Source organism: Sturnus vulgaris, chromosome 18, assembly GCF_052056855.1.
Source record: "Sturnus vulgaris isolate bStuVul1 chromosome 18, bStuVul1.hap1, whole genome shotgun sequence".
NCBI lineage: Eukaryota > Metazoa > Chordata > Aves > Passeriformes > Sturnidae > Sturnus > Sturnus vulgaris.
Genome location: NC_142260.1, coordinates 13,292,215 through 13,318,755, shown reverse-complemented (window position 1 = coordinate 13,318,755; position 26,541 = coordinate 13,292,215). Strand labels below are relative to the sequence as shown.

Below are 26,541 nucleotides of genomic sequence, written 5' to 3'. Positions count from 1 at the left end.
ATGTTTTTCTGACAGTCAAAATACTTGAACACTGCTAGCACTAGTACTGAGAGGAACTTTGAGTCTTTCTGTCATCTGTTTTATTTCATAAATATTATGCATTCTTACATTCGTCTCATGGATTTATTTTGCCATTGTTACACTATAAAGAAGAAAAAATGGCAGGGGGGAAATAGTCTACCTATAGATAATTCGAATGTATCTTTATACTAAATCCAAAACAGCGTTTTATGCTACATACCATATTGGAAATTGATGTACCAATAGCACCATAGATGGGAAATACAATGTGTGATATCATATGTGGCCTTAATCTCTGTTCTTTTATTCCCCATCATTAAAATAAAAATATTAATCTCTCAAGAGATATTAAAAAAGTAACTACATCGGTGTATCTGACTGTCTCATAGACTAGGGTACTTGTGTATAAAATGTCTGTGAGGAAATTGATCTCTCTCCATTGGAAACATGCAATAAAATAATGTGTAAGATCACATTAATGGAGAAACAAAGTGCCTTACATTACATTACTGGCATCCATTTTGTTGATTAACACATTGAAATGGTGGTAGAGGGAATGGGGAGAAGATAAGAATGACTGAATTTATTTAATTCAAGATTTACCATAATGGTAGCACACAAGGGAGAAAAATTGAATTGGTACTCTAGAATTAATTATGTGATTTCCTAACTTTCAATGTCTTGACTTTGTTCTCATGAAATTCTCTTAACAGGGATAGTATGTATGTGTGCAGTAGAAATAGTACTAGACTATCAAATAAAAAGTATCCTAGTGGCTTTCACATATTTCATTTATTTCACCTCTATGGATTTACTGTAGTTGCTTTTCTCCTCAAGGCTTGATTTTCTCAGTACACACTTCTCTACCACTCTGCTTTTTAACTCCTCATTATACAAGAAATGAAAGAAATGTCAAAAGGGAACTGGCCTCTCTGGTTGAGAAAGTGTGTTGTTGCTGTGTATCTCCAGCTGGGCTCCTTAAAATTAATGCTCCCTAGCTGTTACATATGTTAACTATAACATTCCAACTACTGACCTTTGTGCAATCTCTTTATAGGAGACATACTGACATTTGATAACTGGCGTGTGCTTCATGGTCGCCAAAGCTACCCACCATGTTCAGAAGTGACACGTCACCTGGAAGGTGCCTATGCAGACTGGGATGTGGTCATGTCAAGGCTCCGCCTCCTTAGGAAAAGGGTCCTCAATAGGGATTGAGATTTCTTCTAACTAGAATGAGCAAAACGTAGATTATCTAACCTCAATGACAACAGCAATATTAAAAAATATGAGTCTTCTTTTCAGAAACTAAAATCACTTTTGACAAGGGTTTGTCATAGAACCAAGGTAATGGCTTTAAACTGACAGAGGGTAGGTTTTGATTAGATACTAGGAAGACATTCTTTACTGTGAGGGTGCTGAGGTACTGCAAAAGGTTGCTCAGAAAAGCTGTGGCTGCCCAGTTCCTGGAAGTGTTCAAGGCCAGGTTGGGTCTGGAGCAACCTGGGATAGTGAAAGGTATCCTTATTAATGGCAGAGGGGGTATAATGAGATGGCCTTTCAATCCAAACCATTCTATGAATCTATCATAAATATATTTTTGATTTCTATAAGCTAAGAATAATTTCGTTCATAACAATTTAAGATTTATCTGTGCCCTGTAAGTTTATGTGCTTTGTAAAAATCAGTGTGCAAAGTGGCTTGAAAGATTATCACTTTACAGGACTGACTGGGGATCACAATGCCTTCCTGTGCCTCTACATATCTATCTACCCTCCCGAGAAAGGTTGAAAGGGAAAATGAAAAAAGTATTATTAACTAAATTTTCTTATGAATGACACCTTCCTCTATTTTCAGAGAAGCATTCTTTATGGCATAAATCATAACTAAAATTCACTATCAAAATAAAAAAAACCACTGCTGTGGTGTTATTTTTAAATACACACCTTTCCAGGTAGGACTCTGCTGTAATACATTATGTCATTGAACAGGGACTGTATTCTCTATTCCACTGTACATGTTTTGACTATCACAGCCACAAATAATTTTTCATGTGTTTCCAAGTCCATAAGCTCAGAAATCGAAAACTTACTAAAGAATGCATCATATTAATGTTCCTCTGCGTTAGGAAGATAAATCACCCTCAGTGTAGAGGTCACAGAAGGGTCAGAATTCCTATCAGATGCCATGTACAGTCTGTACAGCAGACTTTTGAGGAGGAGGAATGCTGATGATGCTTGGTGGCTAGAAACTACAAAGCTGAAGTGGCTATTGACTTTGCATGTGACAGAAATGTGGCAACTGAACCCAAATCCATTTTTGTTACACCTCCAATGGGTCTTTAGGATGTTTTCATCTACTCTGGATTCTGAATAAAAATTACACTATCTAGAAATTGCTGCAGTCAAAGTAGTGGAGTTCTTTCCCTATATTCAGATGCCAAATGGAAAAAGAAAGAATTTCAAAGCACTTGTTTCATAATCAACAGCATGTCCACTGAGTATATTTTTCACTGTTCTTATAGCTGCAGAGTTAACAGGATGCTACTTACCATGCTGTGAGCTAGACAAAATAACCACTCTTCCACCCTCGAATCTTTCTATTCAACTGTTTTCAAACTGTTCCTTCCAAATCAAATAAATCCTAGTTCTTCTTAGTAGGGTAACACAATAGAGCTACAACTACAGAATTAAATGACCATAGAATTAAAATAAGGCCAGGTTAGATGGAGCTTTGAGCAACCCGATTTAGTGGACGGTGCCCAAGGCAGGGGGACTGAAAGTAGATCATCTTTAAGGTCCCTTCAACCCAGATCACTCTATGATTCTTTGACCTAAAATCAGTTTGCAAACACTTCCATAGCTTCTACTCATCGTTTAACAACAGATATCTGCTGAATAATCAGATAAAACTCAATTTTAGGCCTTTTTGTCATAGGGGAGTTTGAATCTAGTCCCTTTATTAAATAGTGAAATGTTATTGTCAAAGTTAGGACCTCATGAAATAGTCTAACAAAATTGCGGTTTAGGGTTAATTAAATCTTTCAGTGCCTCCTTTAATAATTAATTCTGGAAACATGAGGAAAATATTTTATTGTCTTTGCTATAAAAGAGGAAAAAGCTGAGAAAGATTAATACCTATATTTATGTATTCCAGAAATGCTCTGCATTAAATGTGATGTTTTCCATATAAAAATAGAGTCAGTGTTGCAATTTATAACTATTAAGACACCTTGTGATTTATACCAGTCATTAATAGGGAAGAGATATTTTCCATTTATATTCTGTACTTTTCTGAACACTTTCATTCAAATTTCTTTTTATTAAAAGCTGTTATGGAACTGATTGCTGGTTTGGGCTTGTATCTAATCTCACACATAACATCTTGCATACAGATATGAAGTCATTATTGTTAGTTACAAATATTTGCAAATATTATTAGACCTGGATCCATTCACATTTGTCCTTTATACTTAACATATAGTTAAAATATGCTAATCAAAACTTATGCTTGTGCCTGAAAACCTTCTGCTGAACTTCTAGAACCCAGCTACTATCTATATCAGAGATTTTAATTCTAAATTCCTTTGTCTGATACTTTAGTCATACTGGAAAAAGAGAGTATTTCTATAACTGTCTGCAAAGTAGATCTTCTGATGACTAGTGATACCTGGTCAGGCTAAATAATACAGGAAGCCCAAATTCTTTTTTCCCCTCTTCTTTTCCAAAACCACACAAAAGATGACATTACAAAGCTTGAAATAGCTCTGGTTTCTGACGTAGCTGCAGTACAGATTCATGCTGGTCACCCAGCATGGGTACCTCAACCTTCACAGACTAAAAGGCCCAGTCATCTTTGCCATTTTGTAACAGCAAGAAAAGAATCAGCTGGCAATAGATGTTTGCAGTACAACACTGAGGAAGCTTTTGGGCTGTATCCAGAGGGTGGTAAAGGACATGATTTCACTCAGCTATTGTAATCCAGAAGTTCTAATGCTGTGTTAGCTTTGTGCTAGCCTGTGTCTATTTTTTGGCAACTGCAAAATCTTAGAAAGAACCTTTCCTCATCTTTCACATTTCCCCCATGCTATGTGGCAGTGGTTCTCTTGCAGGCATACACCAAAAGGAAAGGGAGGCAGTTCTGTGGATTGTATTTGCAGTTTCTCTTTGGCTGCATCACTCCCCCGCCCTAACAACAGCATTTCTTTGCCCAGAAGCATGCGATCCACTAGATACTGTAACTCCAGTTTCATGGTTTGGGAGTGGTGTTCTCCAATTTAGTACTGCTAAAACCACATGCAGTTTCCCCTTCCCCCTCCAACTGAAAGAACAAAAGTCAAAGATCACAGGCTGAGATAAGAACAATTTACTGGAAAAAAACGAGAGAAGAAAATGAACATTAAGAGCAACAATATTGACAAAAGGTATAAGAAAAGAAATTACTTACATGGAAAGCTCCTGACAATAAGCAAATACCTGACCATTCTGTCCACCACATTTTCTCAACCTGAAGGAACTCCTTCTCCCTGTGATGCCTGGAAAGGCTGACCTAGAACAGGGACTAGACAGAGCCAAAGGAATAAAATAGGTATTTATTAAAAGCATACACCTTGGGCAGTGCAAGAGCCCGGCCAGGGCTACACCCAAATCAAATCCAAGATGGATCCTGGTCACAAGTTTTTACACTTTTATAAGTTTTGGTTCATCTACATATTGGGGTCAATTGTCCACCATAGCCCCAGACCACGAAGTCTCAGCCTCCTGGCTTGTCCCCTTCCCTTAGCCGTTGTTTATGTTTTTTGGGTACTAGTTGTCTTTGATTCTCTAGTTAGGAAGGGATTGTTTTGCCAAACTACCCAGTGAAGAGAACTTACCAACACCGAATATGAAGTTTCAGAGTTACACACCAAGCAGCAGAGAATCTGAAAAATATAAAAGCTAAAACCCAAGGCATCACCTGGAAGAAAGTTCTTTTTCCCTGCCCCCACAATGACATGAGGTGGTATAGAATAACCTCCCTCCCAGCTACTGCAAAAAATAAGTATGTCCTGGGTGGAACCAGGAAACTATCCTATACATCTCTATTCATGCTCAGATCCTACACCTTCCAACTGCATACACACATATATAAAAATATACACAAGAAGAGATACAATTTCCATAGTCAATGGCTGTCCCTCCAAGATGTCTTTTTAGTTTACTTAGTTCTTGACTGTGGGTTTTGTGCATCCCAGATGTTTTCCAGGTTAGCAGAGCTGGTGAGCTGTTAGTTGGTTGCTGCATTGGGAACTCACAATTGATGAGCAGTCCATAGTCACTGCCCATGGCAGTTGTGACATACAGAGTCAGTGTCATTCTGCAACCAATATCAAGTATGCAATTCAACATTAGAGACTGTTCTCACTGAAAAATCAGATCCCCCTGAGATACTCATTGTGCTTTCTGTCCCTCTGCATTACCCACCAAGTGCACCCATGTGCTTGAGCAAAAGCAATCCCACAGGCTTGCCTAATTTACTTGAGGCAGTACTAATCCAAACTGTCTTCCCTAACACATTTTTCATACACACCATGAAATCTTTGTCCTTTACTACAGTACATGGAGGTTTTGATTTGGCATGGCCATCTCGACTGGTAGAGCTCCAGTGAAAACTAACCAAGTGGCCTTCACCATCCCAATGTTTGAAGGTCCCATGGTCCAGTGCTTTCAATGTGTTTTTTGACAGTCAATTGTACTGTTCAATTTTCCCAAAGGCTGGTGCATGATAGGGAATATGATACACTCACTCAGTATTGTGTTTTCTAACCCAGGTGTCTTAAGAGGCTATATTTGAAATTAGTCCTGTTGTCAATTCTTTCAGGGGTGCCATGTCACCACAGGACTTGCTTTTCAAAGGCCCAGGATGGTGTTCTGAACAGTGGCATAAGGCATGGGGTATTGTCTCCAGCCATCCAATGGCTGTTTTCCACTGCTGTAAGCATGTAGTGTTTGCCTTGGCAGCTTTGTGGTGGTGTGATGCAATCAATCTGCCAGGCCTCCCTGTAATTATATTTAGACTACCTCCTGCCATACCACAGGCACTTTACCCATTTGGCCTGCTTGATCGCAACACGTCTCACAGTCATGGATTACATGGAAGATAGTGTTCATAGTTAAATCCCCACCTCAGTCACAAGTCCATCTCTACGTTGCATGTTATGTCTTCCCTAATGACCTGAGGCATCATGAGCCCACTGAGCCAGAAATAACTTTCCCTTGCCGGTCCATATCCACGTGAGACATTTTAATCTCGGCAGCTTGATCCACCTGTCTGGCACTGCAATGTTCTTCAGTAGCCCAACACTTCTGTACATTTGCATCTACATGATGTACTTTTACCCAGGAATCATTGCCTTACCAGAAGTCAGCAGCCCAGATGGGTTTACTCGTTTACCAATTGGTCTTTTTCTATCAGTCTAGACACTCACAAAGCATTTGCTACCATCCATAAGTCAGTGTAGAGGTAGAGTGCTGGCCATTTCTCTCATTCAACAGTACCTAAAGCCAGCTGGACAGCTTTCAGCTCTGCAACCTGACTTGATCCAACTTATCCCTCAATAGCTTCTGTGACTCGCGCCATAGCACTCTATATAGCAATTTTCTATTTTCATTTTGTCCCTACAATACAGCAGAAACCCTCAAGGAAGAGAGTATGTTGCCTTTCATTTTCTGGTAGCTGATTGTATGGTGAGATCTCCTCAGCAAGTGTCCCCTTTTCCTCCTCCTACAATGATGATGATGATGAAGGTGATGATGATGATAATCTGAATTCTCACCTTCAGGCCAGTTCATGAGGATCTCCAAGATCCCAGGGAGGTTGGGGTTTCCAATTCAAGCTTGTGGTGCTATTCACTTACTCCATATAGCATCAGTGGCACCATGTGTGAAAGGGACTTTTCCTTTGAACATCCAGCCCGACTAGAGTGCCAGGAGGAGCTGTGCTTCACTGCCAATCACATCTGAAACAGCTGGAACCACTTGATAAGCTGCCAGTATCTCTTTTTCAGTTGGTGTGTAACAAGCCTCAGATCCTTTGTATCCCCAACTCCAGAACCTCAGGGCTCATCCTGGAGTCTCTCTGGGCACTTCTTCCCAGAGGCTCCAGGAAGACCCATTCTGCTCAGCTGCATTGCAGAGCACATTTTTAACATCTTGTCCTGTCCTTGTCCAAGGGCTACTGTATGAGCAATCTCCTGTATAATTTGTTAAAAGGCTTGTTATTGTTCAGGACCCCACATGAAATAATTTTTCTTTTGTGACACATTAGGGAAGGCTTACAATGTGACTATACTCTGGAGTATGCATTCTCCAAAAACCTACAGTGCCTAGGAAAGCCTGTGTTTCCTTTTTGCTGGTTGGTGGGGACATAGCTGCTATTTTGTTGGCCACATCCATTGGAATCTGGCCATATCCATCTTGCCATTTTACTCCTAAAAATTTGATTTCCTGGTCAGGTCCCTTGACCTTGCTTTGTTTTATGGCAAAACCAGCCTTCAAAGGGATCTGAATTATCTTCTCCCCTTTCTCAAAAACTTCCCCTGCCGTGTTGCTCCACATGATGATGTCATCAATGTATTGCAAGTGTTCTGTAGCCTCACCCTTTTCCTGTGCAGTCTAGATCAGTCCATGGCAGACGGTGGGACTGTGCTTCCACCCCTGGGGTGTACTGGACACCTCTCCAGGTGAAAGCAAACTGTGGCCTGCACTCAGCTGCCAGAGGAATGGAGAAAAACACTTTAGCAGTGCCAACAGTGGCACCACTTTTCTTCCTTGAACTCCAGTTTGTACTGAAGTACCAGCATGTCCAGCACAGCAGCACTCAGTGATGGTGTGACTTAATTCAGGCCACAACAGTCTCCTGTCAGTCTCCACCCTCCACTGGACTTGGGCACTGGCAATATAGGACTTTTAAAGCATAAGTGACTCTTGCTGGCCACTCTGGCTCTCCAGCTCACAAAAAATCTCATCGTTGGGGTTACAGAGTCCCAGTTGGTGCAGTGTTGTCAGCGGTGCACTGCTGTGGTAGCAATTGGTGCCTGCTGTTCTTCAACCCTCAACAATCTCACAGCAGGAGGGCCCTCTGAGCGACCATGCAAGGTATTAATTCAGTTGTCTAACTTCCTCTGTCTACACAGCAGCTATCTCAAAAGCCCAGCAATGCCCTTCTAGGTCCTGTGGGCCAGTCACAATGGAGTGTTTTGCCATTCACTCCCAATCAGGATCACTTCAACTTCCAGTACAGGCAGATGTTGGGATCCCCATCACCTCAGAAACAGAGATGGATTCTGCCCATACTTATCCTGATGGCATCTTGTGACATTGTTCCCACAGGTGTCAACTAAAGCCTTATGCTCTTGTGGGTCTCATTTGCCAGACCATGGGATCCACACAGTCCAATAGATCTGATTTCCTTTTCCCCACCTGGCTGGAGGCAGGGTCTCTCTAGTTCTGGTCATAGTACTCATTGCTCACTTCTTGTTGATATGAACTGGGCATCCTTTCAAGAGGATAAGTAACATCAGCCCTTTTATTCTGTCTGAGGACCTGAGGACTTGCCCCATGGAAACTGGAGCAGCATTTATCCTTGAAGAATTTCCTGCAGTGATTGTTCCTCATCTCAACTCCTGTACCCATGCTGCTAGGGCAGAGGCAGATTTTCCACTCCCTTTCTTCTCCATGGTCAGGCAGGTAAATCCACAGGTTACCTCTTAGTGTGTACCTTCTCTCTCAGCACGTTGGGCGCTTCCTTCCAGTAGCAGAGACTCTGGTCTGTATTGGTGGGTGTCTTAGAATACATACTTACATCAATGTAAGTTAGATCTTACATTGTAACCTATTACCATCTATATAAACTCTTAAAATAAGAGGGGCAGTGTTCTTTATCCTCTCCATGACTCATCCCTGATAACTCCCTCTAGAGGGCTATCTCCACTAGTGGGCCATCAAGGTCTCCCAGCATGACTCACAGAATTAGATTATCCCCTTGTGAGATGCTCTGCCCAGAGGGAGGAACCAAGCATTCCTCCTGGACATAATCTGAGGCCTGGAACACCAGAGTAGCCTTACCTCTGCATTCCCAGAGGAAAAAAGCTACATAACCACCACTGGACCTTCAGAAGGAGACCCTTCTACATGATCATCACTTCAACAGAACTGCAGCCACCATTTAATCAGACTGCTACGACCACGCTGACCAACAGGTGGTCAGTGTATGTCAGATTGTGTTCTGACTCCATCAGTTAAAGCCAGCGTTTTCTACCTTTGTTTTAATTTTCCTATTAAATTGTAGTTCTGACTTGGAATGTCCCATTGCTTTGTTTTCAAACTAGTACAGTGGGATATGGACATGGAACATTTCTTCTCTAGTGTGCCTGAGTCTTTCAGATCTGTCCATGGGCTCGGACAGTCTTTCCTCAGCCAAGGTGCAGGTAGGGAAGACAAAAATGATCTTCATATTGCCCAGCACTGTTTGTTCTCCTTCTTTCATTGGCATCAATGCCAATGAGTTGGTGTACAACGATGGCATTCCATACAAACTTCTGCCACTTTGCCTAAGAGATAGTAATGATCAGTACTTAAGAGAGAGAAAATAAGTGGCCAAGGTAGGGGTAAGGGGTGCAGCTGGTTGCAGCCTCCTTGCCAGAGGCTTTTCTCCTGGGAAGGGCAGAGATACCAGAGATCTTTGGCTGGGGGGTCAGGGGGCCGGGCTCAGCTCCTGGGTCTCTCGCTCTCAGCATCAGAGGGGAATGGCCGAGTTGCTGCTATTGTGGGAAGAATTTGCTGCTGCCATGGAGTCCAACTGGCACTGGTTCTTCTTTACCATGGGTGAGTCTCAGCTCATAAGAGCAGCCAGTGAATTGGGACTTTATTAACTCCCAATTTGATTGGAAAGGACCCTCACCATCTACTCTGGTGCCTCAGAGGAAAAACCTGGGACCTCCTTCCCAGAGGCGCATATTTCACTGCTATGGAGAAGCATGGCTACTGCTGCCCCACCCTGCTGTTTTCTACTGCTGCCTTGGGATTTTTTGCTATGCTCTAACCCAACACCCCATGTCTGCCTGAACCCCCTGGCTCCTGCTAAGGCTGTGGAGTTTCTGCTACGCTGTTGTTCACCACCCCAGGTGTGTCTGTCTCTGCCATGCCAGCTGCTGCTCCGAGGTTCCTGCTGCAGCCCGTTTCACCCTCTGGAGGGGCAGCCTGTGCGTTTGTTGAGCAATTCTCTTTTCTGTGTCTCATGGCGGCCGTGCCCCTCATTACCCACACGCAGAGAGGTGCCCGAGCCCGCGCCACAGCGCCCCCTGGCGGCGCGGGGGAATCATCGCACCTGCCCCACCCGGCTGGGAGCCAGCAGCGCTCCTGCTGGCTGTGCCTGGAACTGCACCAAAGGGGAAAGTGCCCATGGCCGAGAGAGGGCTGGGACTGCCTTGGTGCTTCTGTTTGTTGTTGCTGTTTTCTGGTGTCCTGTTTGTTTGCCTCGTTATACATATATATATATACACATTATAAAGAACTATTATTCCTTTTCCCTTTGCCTGAAAGCCCTGTAATTTCAAAGTTACAGTAGTTTGGAGGGAAGGGGGTCACATTTTCCATTCCAAGGGTGGTTCCCACCTTCCTTGGCAGATACCTATCTTTCTAACTAAGACATGCTTCCTCTTCATCCCTTGCTAGGCAAACTGATTTGGTCTTGGATTTTTTTCTTCTGTATAGATGTGTGTGCTAGTTTGAAAGTAAACCAGCATGAGAAATTAACATCATGCAATTACCTTAAGAGAGATTTCAGGTCGGAGTTACAATTTAATAGAAAGATTAAAATACATGCAATGACACAGCAAAACTGGCTTAAACCCACAAAGTCAGAGTCAAACCTGGCACCATGTAGGTCAGGGTGGTGTTCACAGTCCTATATCAAGAGGTGGTTGCAATCCGGTTGAAATGATGGTTGCAGCTGAAAGCAATGGTCTTGTGGAAGTTCTGGTCCTCATCTGGTTCCATAAAGTGATGCTGCTGGTGTCCCCAGTCCCCCATCATATATATACACTCAGGTTCAGGTGGGAATGCTCAGTACTTCCCCCATGGTGGGAGTTTCACAATGAAAATGATGTAATACTGTGGGTCATTGCAGCTGCCCATTCTACTGATGGCATTGAGTCCATTATGGCCCATTAGCACACATGACCCCCTCAGGATGGGTGTGATTGTGCTGGTGCTTCATTGGAGGGAGTTATCATGGCTGAGTCATTGGTGAAGAAAAATAAACACTACCCTTCCTTGCAGGGTTTGCCACTTCTCTCTTACCTCATTTAACACTCAGCTTGGAGCCAGAAGTGTTGGGTGTGCATTGAGCAGCTACTGCAAATGAGACCCATCATTAACAGTTTGTCAGAAATTAAGTACAGCAGAGTAGAGAATACAGTTTGGTTACACGCATATAGTGCTAAACTTCTCCTGTAGCTACAACAGCGTGACTGCTACCAGCACAGGCTGTTCCTCTGGTTCAGCTGCAGTTTGAGTGGCCACAGTGCTTGTTGCTCTGCTTTCCTCCTCCTCCCCCTGAGGGTACTCTCTAGTATCAGGCACAAATAGTAGCCAGGGCTCAGCACATTGCAAAACTTCCTATCTCTCTGGAACTGTTACAGATTTTTTCCTTTACATATTTTCTCCTTTTAACATAATCCTATAGTTGTTCCAGGGTGAACTTCCAAACCATTGGAGAAGTTCTCCAAAAGTTGGCCCATTTTCTCCCACATTTCATGCCACTCAGGTCTATATGTCCTGAATAACATCCCTAGAAATCTAAACATGGTGTGGATCCCATGAGGAGATACGGCAGACTTAATATCCAAAGGGAATTCAAAAGTCTCAAAAGCTGCTATAACAGGCCTGAAGGAGGAAAAGGGGGTAAAAGGCTGGGGAAAATCATCCTCCCCTGTTCCCTTCACAGACTGGATATGATTATTGATGGACTCACAAAAGTAGTGCCTGAGGTAAGGGTAGGAGAGCAGCGCTGCATCCACATCCTAAAATACCTTCATTGCCCTTGATGTCATTGTGTCATAAACTTGTTACAGATAATAAAGAGATTCAGCCAAATTTAGTATAATAAAAAAAAGCGATAATTTATTTTGTGACCGAGATAAGGTCCATGACAGCCACAGTCACAAAGAACAATGCCGAGCCCAGGATTGGCGCCGGGTGAACACGCTATGATCCAAACTCTCTGGCTCCGGATCCCCTAGTGCTCACAAACCCGCTTTGGTCAGTCCAGTTTATATACAGTTTTTGCCTAGCCCAGAGCAGAGGTCTTTGTCTCCTTTTGTCGTTCAGCATATTCATGTGGTTTTCTTTCTCTGTGTTGGGCTGGACAAAACCATATTCTGAGAGAGGATGAATTCTGATGAAGGCAGGTCTTGGTTTATGGGAAGATGGTATCGAGATGTTTTTTTCCCAATGGCTCTGGTTATCTTAATCGCGAGTGCTTGTCGGGAACTCATCATTTGGGTGTTCCCTGGATGGTTTCCTAGAGGGCCATCTCCGTTGTGGCCACATCCATTTATTTGTTAATCTGGGCTGTCCTGCTTTTGTTGGCTGTTACAATGTTGTGATGAAGCAATCTGTGTCCTTTTCTTCCATGGTTATCTTTTTGGTTTCTGAGTCTTCTTTATTATTTTATTCATACAAACATTGCTTATTCCACATTAATTTACAACTTTACACGAATTATCATATATTACAAACTGATATTCCATTGTACTGAAAAGAAATCCTCTCCCTGCTTTGAAAAAGAGAACCATGATGGGCACAGAGTGCACATATGGAAAGATTATACAGGGTGAGGTGCCACAGCCACATGAACAGACCAAGCAACATTGTGACCAGTGGCACCAGACCTAACACAGCAAATACTTAGCTCAAACTTTTTTCCAACCTGCTCTGGGAAGTCCATTTTTATCTCAACCCTTCATGACCCACATTGGATTCCAATTAAGGCTGTTATGGTTTAGGAATAGTATTCTCCAATTTAGTACTCCTGCTAAACTGCTCATTGCTTCCCCTTTCCCCTCCAGCTGGAGGCACAGATCATGGGTTGAGGTAAGAACAATTTGTTGGAAAGAACAAAGATAAGAAAATGAACATTAACAGCAACAAGATTATTGACAAAATATACAGGAAAAAAATATTTACACAGAAAGCCCCCAACAATAAACAAATACCAGACTTTTCTCTCCACCACATTTTCTTGATCTGAAGGACCCCATTGCCCCAGAATAAAGTCTCTTTTCCTCACATCTGGCAATGACATGAGGTGGTGTTGAATAACTTCCCTCCTAGCTACTGCAAAAATAAACACTCTGTCCTGGATAGAATCAAGATATTTTTATTTCTAATTAGGTGTTTTATGTATTTTTATTCATTGTCATTATGTGCATCATTATTAATTTTAAAAACATAATTTGTTTTTTACATAATGAGTATCTACCATTGAATCATAGAATGGTTTACATTGGAAGGGATCTCAAAGATTATCTAGTTCCAAACCCCTTCCACTAAACCAGGTTGCTTCAAACCCCGTTCAGTCTGGCCTTGAACACTTCTAGGGATGGCAGTACCACAGATTCTCAAAGCAAAAATGACCATCAGTGAAAGAGAGCAAAACATCGTCTCCCCTAGTGCTCCTCACTCATCTCCAGATTTGCTTTGGACTTTCTTTTTCAGTCAGATTCATTCTTTATTAATATTATGATAAAACAGATGGGTAACCCCACGTATCTCACATTCTGATTTTGGCTACACCCAGTGTGTGAAGAATTACTTTCCTATTATTCGGAATTTAACTCCTGTAGGTTTCCACTTGGCTGTTTGAATTTCTTTCCCTGGACTCAACCTTTGCAACCTCATAGCTCAGTGATACAAACATCAGCTGAAGCACGAAGCCATCTCCTTTGTAGAAGAACTAAACCATGAGCTAATGTGCAGAACTGTGCCTGCAATCAGGGCAAAATGGGCCCTCAGGTATCAGGTGTTAAGTTGCTTTCTCAGAGGAAATTTCTGGAAACATGATGAGATCAACATCTTGTGAGAGATCCACTAAGGTCGGTTGAGAATAAATGTGACTGGTAGGATTACAGCCTTTAGCAATAAAGTGATCTTCCTGGTCTGGTAGTGGTTGGGAGTGCACCTGACATAAATACTCATAATACTGTTTGCAGTATCTCAGTTGTGACAAGAGAAACTGAGATCTATTGTTTAAAGTTTCACAAAATGCGAAATAGTTTCCTTACCAAGGAGACAAGGCAGCAGGACATGAGACAGCCCTTGAGTTGGTCTCAGGCAACTTGTTACCCTGAAAGGATAGAGTGAGGAGGTGGCTATTTCCCAAAAGACCACCAGAGATCCTCTTGAGACCATTTCCCAAATTTTATGTACATGCCCAAATACAAGGTATATAGCTTTGTATATGTAAATGATTTCTGAGAAGGTGGGAGAGACTACCATATGAATATGAATATGTATGGTTTGTAGAAATGACAGCTTTGGAACTTTGCATATGTGTGTGTGTTAGGAGAAGTGATCCCCCACGCATCCAATGACAAAATAAAAGTCATGCCTGCTTTCTGAAATTACAGTGCTAGAGAGCTTTATTCTTCCTGACTTTGTGATAACTTATCAAGCTTGCTCAATGCCTCTCTCAGCCTATGGGTAAGAATATGGATTTCATTTTGAGATAATTGTTGAGCACAAATTATAGGGAGGTTGGACTCATGAGTTGTGGCACCATATTCCTAAATTAATGCTTAATTTTTAAGCCCTGTAGCTCCTACACTTGGAGCTCCCTCAGCAATTTACTCTCTGCTGTGAAGGGAAAGGCATGTTGCTGCTCACTCCTCAGGGGAATCAGATACAGTGCTAGCAACAGTAGAAAGCCTGTCATTCCTTTATATCTGGCTCAGGAGAGCGTTCAGGAACAGCATGTTCCGTGAGGATGAGACTTGTTTCCAGAATGAGCATGTGTCCAGGATCCTGTGTCCTCATTTGGCTGTTTATCCTGGCTATGCTCTTGCTTCAACATCAGGAATGATGTTGAAGTGAATGCCAACTTAGAGTATTTCTCTCCCCATATGTGGCAAAGGTCATAGCAGAGAAGCTGTAAGTCTATTCCACTTGCCCTGTTTTGTCCTCCTGTCCATACAGCTGCACAAGACACACATGCAGATCTTTAAAGCACCATCCACACCTGTTGCTACCACCCCAACAGAGAGAAGAAACCCATGTTGGGCACGTACTGCCTCTCATTAGAAGTGGATGTTGTTCTGCTCTTGATGCCCTTAAGATATGCAGAGCTCCAGTTCCTGCACATCACATCTGGGAGCACCAAAGCCCCAGGCTGGTGACGGTGCTGGTGACCTGGTGTGTACAAGCTTTGGCTTACATAGATTAGATTTTCAAGTCATGGACTCAACTTGAAAAAATCACAATAGCTCAGGCTAAGGGTTATTGAGGGTTGCCACAATGTTCTCTGACCTTTTTTTAACTTTGTTGGGGCTATGGGTTGACTAAGGGGTCTGATCTGCAGCCGAGACCTCCTGGAGATTAGACAGCAAATAAGAGTATGACTCTGCAACTACCTCTCCCTGTCAGATCAAATGTTTCATCTGAGTAAGAATATTTGTATGCTATTTACCCATAGGTTTATTTATCCAGAATAACGTGAAGAATCAATAATCCTTGAAAGTCTCCTTTTTCCTTCCAAGTATTTTCATTTAGTCCACATGGCATATAAATCTGAAAGTGTTTTGGACAGAGGCATAGCTCCAGTCAGCTTTTATGTGGCCAAGGAGCTGTATTCTCTGTTTCCAGTGAGTGATTTTGGCAGTATTTTTAGGCTCATGTCTAAGGAGAGAAAGAAAAGGTGTGATGAGCTCACATTTTCACATGGCTGTGCCCAGCCATTCTTGCTCATAAACACATTCCTTGCTTCTCCTCCTGTAAGGGGAAAAGTGCTGTCTCAAACAAGGTTGTTGAATATAGAAGGGGCATGAGCTCATGGATTCCTTTCTTTTCCAGGGCATATTTATGACTATTAAAAATAAATTAAAAAAAAAATAAGGAAGGTCTGAAACAGCAAGTAGCTTCCTCTCACCACTCAAGAGCCCTCGCATGCCCTTGCCAACAGATCCAACGACTTGTGCCAGGATCACAACACTGCTCAATAAAGGGCAGGAGAAGCACCAGAAAACATCTCAGTATTAAGCATAGATATTAAACCAGGTATGAAAAATCCTGTCTTCAAAACTCAGCATAGCTAATACATCAGAGAGCTGGATGCAGAGGAATTTGTATGTTCCAGTTCCTTTCTGGGTCAACATACCCTTTGGCATCAGGGTCCCAGCACAACCCTGCAGCTGGCTAGATATATAAATAAGTACTCACTAAAACTTGCTTAGACTTCACTAATCCCAGTTATCATCACTACAGGAAATATACACACAGTATATTTAGGGAATCCTGCAATAATTTTTGTTACTGTCTCAACAGTGGATGCTTCTATGAGAGGACGTCACTCTCCTTGGGAGAGGGATGCTAGAGGACAAGCCCTTAGCTTAGCACTGTTGAGACCAAACAAAGAAAAGATTCCTGTTTTTTTCCGAATTTTACTTCACCCAGTCTGGCCAGACCAGGACTGATGGCACGGCATAAAGTCACAAAAGGCCACCAATCTTCTGTTTGAACAAATTAACTGCAGTGCATGATTTCAAATGTGTAATGATGTCCAACACCACTTCTCTGGTTAAACATGACTATCCCAGCAGATAAATACCTTTTTCTCTGAGTAATACTGTGTCAACAGGAGCTCATGTCTTCCAGCCTGCCACCCTGTCAATACACACAAGTGCACACAAGCATATGAGGCAATGTTGACTTATAATGTTCGAGAGCATTAGTTTTCAACAGGAAAGTCAACAGGAATTAATTCTTAGACACTTCTATTACTTGAGTTGTGAAGAATTAACAGTTCCAACTTGTGTTAGAAAGCTGAAAACTTAACTTTTAGCTGCAGCCTGTAAACATGAAATCAGCTTTCTTAGAGCATCCTGTGAAGAACATCCTTGCTTACAACTTCTAATATAACACCCTTCAACAGAAAACAAATATAATTTGGTTCAAAGTGGAAATTGTCTTTGGAAACCAACCTGAAGAAAGCAATAAAAGATGTTTTTCTCTAACTAAGGGATTTCTTCCTCCCTTGAATTTCTAATATTATTTCTCTTCATAAACATTTATGTGTGTTAGAAGTGTTCATAGTACCAGCCCTCAAGAAAAAGAAAGAAAAAAGTAATAATAGATTACTTAAAAAAAACCCCACAACCCTTTTTCTTCTGTGCTTATGTCTATACAACTCTTAGTATCTTTTATCAACTTTGCTAAGTTTAAATCAAAAGGAGGGTGACAAGTGCTTTTACTTAATATCTTTGGTAAACTTTTATTTATCAAATAGATTACTGCATTTCCTAGAATAAAATAATTTTTTTAAGTCTTTTTATGTTTGCTTGCTGAACTGAGCAAAGTACTTAAAGAAGTAAAATCAGTGACAAAATCAGGAAGGAATCAGGCCTCTTAGTGTACTCGAGAACTAATACAAGTGAAAGGAACACTCTTAAAGTATATTATCCTACAGGTATGTTAAGTGCAGTCCTCATGAGCAATGCATGCTTCAACAGAAAAGCTCTGTGTACTTGGTTATACAGAGGTGCCAAAGGAGACATGGGAAATGTTAAATAAATTCTATAAGTAATAAGTAAAAAGTAATTAATTTCTACATCAAACCAGCCACAGTTACTAGGAGTCTCGTACCTTTTGCACAAACTCATGCACCAGTTCCTGACCTCTCTCTTCCCTGGGCTGTCACCAAATAATGATGAACTCAGAAAACTCTTTCTGGAAAAGCAGCATTTCCAGAGAAAACCTCCAGGATGATTTAAAGTACAAATAACTTATTTTACTTGTGCCAATATTAACATTGTATGTGCAGCACAGTTTGATCTCTTTTCCAAAAGGAAATGCTGTATCACGCAAACTTTACTTTAGGGCTTACTTTAGAACTCAGGGTATTATCTTTTTATTAGAACAGCTTAATTTAAATGTTACATGTAACAAGGTGTGCTGGTTTTGCCTGGGATAAAGTTAATTTTCTTTGCAGTGGATGGTATGGAGCTATGTTTTGGATTTGTCCTGAACACAGAGTGGATAATATAGAGGCATTTTTGTTATTGCTGAGCAGGACTTACACAGACCCAAGACCTCTGCTTCCTCTTCCTTCAGCAAGGATGTTGGGAGTGCATGGAGACACAGCCAGGACAGGTGACCCCAGCTGACCAAAGGGTCAGTATTCCAAACCATGTGACATTATACTCAGTGTATGAAGTAGGGGGAAGAGGGAGGAAGGGGGATGGGGATATTTGGGTGATAATATCTGTCTTCCAAAACCTTACCTCTGATGGGCCCCTGCTCTCCTGGAGATGGCTGAACTCCGGCCTGCCCATGGGTAGTGAATTAATTCATTTTTCAGCTTTTCTTGTGTGTATGGCTTTTGCTTTCCCTATTAAACTGTCTTTATCTCAATCCATAAATTTTCTAGCTTCTTATCTTTCTCATTTGCTCCTTGATCCTGCTGTTGAAAGAGTAAGCAAGTAGCTGCCTGAGGCTTGGCTGCTGGCTGGGTTTAAACCACAACAGAAGATAATGTTGTCAAAGGCAACTGGAAAATCTGTGGTCAAGGCCACTATCTTTCCATCAGAGAGCAGTCAAACTTGGAACCATGGCCAAGAGTAATCAGAGACAGAAGACCCATCAGCATCAGTAATTTCTGAGATGAATATGTGAGGACTGAGCTTTAAATGGAAAAAAAAAATGCATTCCTTAATTTTGGTTTAAAGATGCTCATAGTAATGTGATTTCCAGATGTTTAAAATGTGTGTCAGCTCAGAGTGAAATATGCTGGGCAGAGCTCTTTTCTTGATGCTAGTTTTCAATGTTCAGGCTACTGACCCATACTGACAATAGGCTGGGCACTAGGTTTATCAAAACAAGCTAAAAGATGAAACAAGAAAAAACCCAGTGACTAACAGCATGATCACATGGGTGCACATGGATCTGGGATAAAGGAACAATGGAGCTAGCTGTTTACAAGTCCATCTTATGCAATGAACCCATGGATGGTTGTTTGTTCGACAACATCAAAGTATTGTGGACTTTTTGACATAAATGTGGCTCTTTGGCCCTACTGCATGTATCTTGCAGCACCCCAGTGCTGGGACACCAGAAGGGATGTGCAGACTGGGAAAGCCAATTCAACAAACAGACACATGGTGTCAGCTCTGTAGTGCTATTCGAGTCTTATGGTTTTAAAAGCTTCTTATTTGCTTATAAACTTGTTCTGAATTTGGAAAGTAGGGTGGACTGAGCATATTCCCAACCAGTATTTCCATCCACCTCTTTATTACAAACATGGAAATATGCTGCAAGACATTTGATGTACTAAAAAGGATGCTTTCATTTTATAAACTAGCAAAGAAACACCCTATTTTCTATGACCCACAAGTCTGCCTGGGCACGTTATGATAGCATGGTTTAAAAAACAAAACCCCAAACATAAACAACACAGAAACCCCCAGCACCACCACTTGCATAAAATCTCTCTGTGCAAGAGATGCACTCATTCAGACCCCACATTTCCCATTCTCTGCATCTCTGCCTGGTGGAAGCAATTTAACCCCTCTTTCTGCCACCACCTCCAGCAAATACAGCTGTACCAACAAACAGATCATGGAGCTGGATAATTCAAACATTGTGACCTTCAGCAACACAAGTTTGTTAGCAAGAGTAACCTAATGTGCATCACCTTATATAAAGTAACTATAGCCAAAGATTTCAACTGATGGTTAGCTCTTTGTTGTGGGCTGTTGTACACTTCAAGACAAGAGACAGGAATGCTTACTAATAGCACACTCTCTAAATGGACACATCTCTAGACTTAACTTGAACCATGTAAACCAATTATGGAACAATGATGGAAAATAAATTGATCCAACTCTATTTTATACCACTGGAGGGCATTCATTGCCCTTAGAAATTCCCCTGTTGCAGTTTGCAAGCAGCAGAGTTGCTGCAAAATGTGACACAGTGAGTCTGTGTTGCTCTATTTTAAACCATGCAATGTCAACATAACACGTATACGTGCTTTCCAGCATTTCCCCCATGGGAGCTCCCAAGGAAATCATGACTCTTCTGCATTAAGATATCTCTTGGCTTAGAGTAAATATGGGAGGAAATTTTTGAATGGGGTTCCTTTAGGAAATGGATTTAAGGGATCCCTCCTCCAACTGGTTTGGGAAAAAAAGTATTTTCCTCAGAGAGAAGAGGAGAAAAACATTATTTATTTAACAGGCAAAGCACTCCCCAGCACAAAAATGAACAATATTAAAAAGCAAAACCCCTCACCACTCTGAAGAGATGACAGATTCAGCAGAGTCCCTTCCGTGGGTTGCAGCCTGGCTCACTCAGTTGCTCTCAGTCCCTCTGGAGGTGGGAAATGTCACAGCCCGGGCCAGGCCTGGTGAGCCACAGGTGTGAGCTCCCAGTGCTCCTCTGGGTTTGCAGTCCAGAGCAGGTGCAAATAATTCTAAGAAAGGAAAGGAAATAAAAACCACAGTCCAGGGAGCTTTTTTGCCTCAGTTAGTCAGAAAAACCAACCAAAAGCCAAGGAGAGCTTTCTCCCGCTGTCCACTGCAGACAGCACAGTCTGTGTGAGGGATGGGGGAGCCAGTGCAGTCTCTGATAACAAACTCTGCACTTCTCTCTCCCTTCACTCCTGGAACCAGTCTTAAAGCTATGGAACTCAATATTCAAAACCAACAGAATAGACGATTTGGGGATACAAGCATCATAAATGTTATAAATGTACTCACCACAATCGGGTAGGTCAATCAATAAGGCAATTTATTAATTGGTTGATAAGGAACGGGCAAGCAGTGCTGGGGAGGCCGGGAGTCTAAGCTGCCAACACGTCCGTCCTAGCCCTGGGCCCTGCCCCTTTTACAGGCAATGTCTGCTGGGGCCGTGTCTTGTTCACTGTGCTGGGTACAAGCCCGAGCATGTTGGCTACCACTCAAGCAGCAGTGGCAACAAGCCCCAACCAGGTCTGGACAAGGCTCGAACACGTTGTCAGGTCACACTCCTAGCAAGCAGTGACAAGTCTGCTCATGTCCACACAAGCCCACGCTTCTTTGTGCATAAAAAGTGGATACCATTCATAATTACAGTGACAAAATAAAAAATACATAAAAACAAAAAGGCCAACAATTTACAGCAAAGTGATTTAAACAAATATAATGAAATCATTATGTCAGGAAAATTAATCCACAAACACCAGAGGTTTATGTCCAAAAAGGAGACAGAGGAGTCCTTTTTGCTTTATTCGAATAAAGGGAGAGGCCATGGGACATTCCCCTGGGATCTCTCCAATTTTTGGAGGACGCAGCCTCCTTTTTATCCTATTTTCCCGGCCGCATTTCCCTCTCTCTTTCCCCATTGGCTGAGGTACTTGAGAGGCACAGACTTCCCGGAACGCCTGATACCTGAAATTCCCCTCTAATGTATAACCCTCCCTTTTAATTTTTAATTCTTATAGAATTCATAGTTTTCCCCCCCGTTGCTTCTTTCATCTTTCGATATCCAATTTCATTTATCAGTAGCCCTACAGTTTGTTTGTAAAGGCAAATATCTCTTTCCACTCATCAATCAGTGGAATCCATCCCATTGTTTCTTTTATCTCTCAGTGCTAGCCTTATCTACAGGCTGATCCACAACTCATTTGTAAAGACAAATTCAACATTCCTCTCAATTAGATTTTCCTGTGTCTCATTTCCATGCTTTACTTTGGATTCAGTATTCTTTTTTATATTGATCCCATGGTGTGTTTTCATAATGACATAAATCACTATGTAACATCTCACAATCTATTATAGGTCCAAATTCAGCAACTCAAAATGGCTTGAGTATAATTTTAGTGCAGAAAACACCTAGGTTGTTGGTATACCTCCCAACCAGGTAAGGCTAGGACTTGTCCAGGATCCAGGCCTTAATTGGAAGCATCTCCCTAATATATTCTAAAAACCTCTCAGTAATAGTAGTTAGGAAGGTTTCTTAAAATGATACGTCTTGTAGATAGCTATACAAAGATATATTAAAGCTTGTAGAGAAACTGGCTTTGTCATTTATCTTCAGTTAAACAGTCAATGGTACCATAGACAAATAGCAAACAGGTAAAGTAATAATATCTTATGGATAAGGCCTGTTATAAAAGGTCAGTGAATTCACATCATGAGATTAACAACACAATTAGGATTATTAAAATATCAGTAGTAACTGTCCTAAGAAATTGAGGTAATATTTTTTTAGACATTTATACATATATGACAATAAAGAAAAAAAAAAGTAAAAAAGAAAACACTAAATAGCTTAACAAATCGGTTCCATCTTATATCTACAATAAAATAACTGTATCTTGCAGTTTAAATGAACATATTTTAACATAAGTTAGCTCCATGCAAACTTCACATTACTTATCTCTATATCAAAAGAATTGCATCTTATAATTCAAATATTTTTAACAGAAAACTAATTTCACTGAAACTTAACATTACTTAGATATAATAAAAGGTACACCTAAGAGAACTGAAAGTTAACATTACTGAATTGATATTAATAACACTTAACAGAACTTAAAGTAATAGAACTTAAATTGAATGACACTTAAATTTAACTTTACTTAATCATACTAATACTTAACCTTAACAGAAATTAACAGTACTTAACTGAAAACTTGTCATACAGCAGTTAAACATACAAGTAAACAACTGTATTGAGATAGTAGCAACATGAATTTACCGTAGGAATTAAATTGCTGCAGCTTCTTTAAAAATGGTTGTACAATAGGTTTGAGTTTGGCCTAATAAAAGTAATGGGATAGAAATACTGAAAGCTAAAACAATGAGTTTTACACAAATAACTGAAGTTAGTGGGTGTGTAAGACTGATCCTTGCATACAAACAGTTGCAAAGTTAACGGTTCAGTTTATTCTATAGAGTAAGCTACTGTTTACTGTATTGGTGGTCCTTCAATACACCTAAACATGGCAAGGAAGAATAATTACACTTGAATTACTAAATAAATAACTGTACCAAAAGTTTCACAATAAAAAAGTTGTTAAAACTATGGAGTAAAAGGCAAGCAACTGGTAACACAAATGCTTTGACTGAGGGAGGTGTCCCTCGGGACACTGCTCTGTATCAATGGTGGTTTTAATAGCTGAGGCTGCTTCAGCAAGGGGCCATTGTGGGGGCAATTTAGCTTGAGAGAAAACAGGAGCTCAGCCCCTGTGTCTATGAGATTGACAAGTGGTATTTTTGTCCTTTTAATGTCAGGGTACATTGGCATGTGTGGCGTTGTTCGAATATTGTACCTAGCACACTTGGGGTGTTCCCGGAGACCCAAACCTCCTTTTCACGTTACATCTGTGAAAGGTAAGCTCATAGTCTGGGGAAGTGAAATCAATTGAGCTATTCAAGTTTCTTTGGAGATGGTGCAAGGTGATTGAGGTATCCAGGCCATGATCATAATCTCATTATGAGAGTCAGGGTCTGTGGGCCCAGGGAGAGCAAACAGTCCCATCAAAGAGATGCAATATGCAATGCACGCATGTGCTGCCCTGCTGGTCCGAAAACTCCTGTGGGAAGCGAGTGAGCAGATGGATCAAGTAAGGATCCCGTGTCGGGCGTGGCCGGGTCCAGCCCAGCGCTCCCCACTGGGGTGATGGTCCGGCCAAGGCTGCTGCTGGTGGCTGAACTGGGCTGGGGCTGGCTGCTGTTCGCTCTGGTTTGCAAGCCCCATAAATTTCACAAGCAAAGCTTCTAATCCCTTTTTTCCACTGAGCATCAAAAATAGCATACTGAGTTTGGGTTAATAAGAAGTTCTCCAGTCCCTTTAAATCATAAGCTGTCATAAGATGAATTGACAACGTACACCGTAAAAGATTTGCAAAGGAGGGAGATCCCAGCCCGTGTTCTGTAGCCATGCAGTGTAGTTCCTTAATTTCCGAATAGGCGAAGTGTTCCCACCGTGAGATATTTCCCCTGGCACCATGAAACATGACTGGGGCAACTATTTTTGCTGCAATATCGAAGTCCTCCTCCTTCAGAGCCTTTTTCTTTAATCGCACCCAGTTTTCATGGAGGTCAGGAGGAATAGGTCAGGCTCAGCATCTGGATCTATTGGTCCCAGGTCAAAGGGGACCCCCTCCTGCTCACTGCTAGAGCTGCAGTCAGCAATAGAGGCTGCTAAGGACCGTGAGACAGAATGCCTTCCCCTCCTTTGTCTGGGCACAGGGGAGTTTATAGCTGTGGTTGCTCTCCAGTACCAGGAGCACCAGTTTCAACTGGGCAGGGAGAGGCAGAGCGGGGCAGGGGCCAGTAGCATCCGCAGGGGATACAGACTGCTCTTGCTTTTTTAATGTCTCAAAAATCACCTCCAGGACAGGAGCATACGCATTGCCAGATCATGTCCTAAATCATAGAGCTTAACTCTCACATTATCCCAAACAGCAGTTGTAAAAATAGAGGAGGCAGTGATGTCAGGACACTTAGCAGCCACCCATTTTAGACTTAATTTCAGGTCTAGCTTTGGCAAGGATTTGCCATGCTTCGCAAGCAAAGCAAGCATAAGTTCAAAAACGCCCCTCTCTTCTTTTGACGTATTTTTTCCCAAGTTCCCCCTGACTCACCTCCTTCTCTGTGGAGGGGTTGTTCCGGGCCCACTCCTGCACCAGCACTTCAGTTCCAAGGGACTCTCTGATTGCAGCACAGATAGGCTGCTCATTGCTCCTCACACGAGGTTACCAATTATCAGTGATTGAGTGACGGGGACATTCCAAGTTGTGATCAGAAGCCAAATTTTTTGAGTATACAGGGGTTTTTATAGGGTTTTACTCATAGGGCACTTATACAGGGTTCTATTTTTGGTAACAGTTTCCCATTGGTTTACACATTCTTCATGACATCACCTCACCTGGTAAAAGTTTCACAACATGTTTCTTGGTCACTTCTTGCCCAGGGAGCACTTATCTTGTGTCTGTCTCTCCCATGGTTTCTTCTGGATAAGGTTTAAGATATCAGGCCCCTTTATCAGTTCCATTGTACTCTCTGTTTTATTCCCCATAATTATGGGTAGATTCAAAATTCCCCTGCAACTGGGGAACAAGAATCAAAACTAAACAACATTATAATGGATGTAGAGGGTGGGCAGGAAAGGACAAGAGACAGAGCAACCAGAAAGAAAAAGGATGACAAGGACTGAAAATGAAGGAAAAGAGATGAAGGTTGGAAGGGAATGCCACTGGTGTAAAGAGTTCACAGGCAGGTGGCAGGGGCAAGAGATCTTTTACCCATTGGAAAACAAAGGTAAATGGGCAGGTCAGAAAGGAAGCAGAGGTATCTGATAGGAATTATTTTAGCAAGCATTTCCCCCTCCCTCTCTCACCATTCTGCAGAAATAAAACTTATTTTAACCAAAAAGGTTTTTTATATGTTCTTCTTGGGACCTGATCAAAGTGTTGTCTCCTTAGTCACTATATTTCTTAAAGTCCCCAAATGTGCATAACATATTCCCCTTTGCTATAACTCAAATGTCTTAGAATCCCTTCAAGCTGTGATCTCCTCAGTTTGGATAAACAATACTGTGCCAATGTTCGGCTGATGAAAACCCTCAGAAACATACCAGGAGCTTGAAAGGGAGGCATTGTCATTTTGCAGAAGGCACTCCTCCCTGTGAATTGCTCTTCTGTTAGCATCCCATCATGCCATTAGGAGACAAGACTCCAATAGCAGTCACAGCTGTCTTAAGGCCTGTCTACAATGCAGTGTATTTGCTAAGACATCACCACACCAACATAACTACGCCCTTTCTACTGCTCAACTACTATAAATCTCTTGAAACTTTGCATTACACACCACAGCAGTTAGAGAGACTCCTGAAATCTTCCATGGAAGTGAGCAGTTTAACAGGAGTGCCTATGCCCCATTATAGACATTGCAAATGTCATAATCATAGAATCACTAAAGTTGGATAAGACCTCCAAGATCATCAAGTCAACCTTCAATATCTTCCTACACAGTTTCCTCAGAGTGCAAGGCATTTTCATCCACTTTAAGGCCAGAGCTACTTATGTGGACTAATTGATCATTCGCCATTTTCCACTCTCAGAGACTGGTGCCTTCAAAGTGTCACCTGTAACACCTGGTTTTAAAGCTCTTTTCCAAATAAATACGTGGTCATATTTTTAAGGCTCTTTTTCTGTAGCAAGTTAAGACCTTACAGACTCTGACACCTACCTCATGGAAAATGTACTCATGGACAAAGCCATGGG

At 41.7% G+C, this 26,541-nt stretch overlaps 1 protein-coding gene and 1 long non-coding RNA gene across 6 annotated transcripts in view; one reads left to right on the top strand and one right to left on the bottom strand.

Annotated features, from left to right (window-relative positions):
* BBOX1 (gamma-butyrobetaine hydroxylase 1) overlaps nt 1-3,365 on the top strand; it is a 28,676-nt gene extending 25,311 nt beyond the window's left edge. Inside the window, exon 7 of the mRNA XM_014889821.2 lies at nt 1,079-3,365. Within this exon, the coding sequence (XP_014745307.1) occupies nt 1,079-1,239 (161 nt within the window). The 3' untranslated portion in view covers nt 1,240-3,365. The remainder of the gene's footprint in view (nt 1-1,078) is intronic.
* LOC148221761 (uncharacterized) overlaps nt 1-21,431 on the bottom strand; it is a 49,843-nt gene extending 28,412 nt beyond the window's left edge. For 2 of the 5 annotated variants that reach the window (XR_015807559.1, XR_015807560.1), the window contains exons 1-2: nt 21,029-21,430; nt 20,562-20,742 (exon numbers count right to left, since the gene is read on the bottom strand). This is a non-coding gene — a long non-coding RNA (uncharacterized LOC148221761). Of the gene's footprint in view, nt 1-12,155; nt 16,938-20,561; nt 20,743-21,028 lie in introns of those variants that run through there. The other 3 variants (XR_015807562.1, XR_015807561.1, XR_015807563.1) reach the window with 3 other exon arrangements.
* Nucleotides 21,432-26,541: the final 5,110 nt, after the last annotated feature.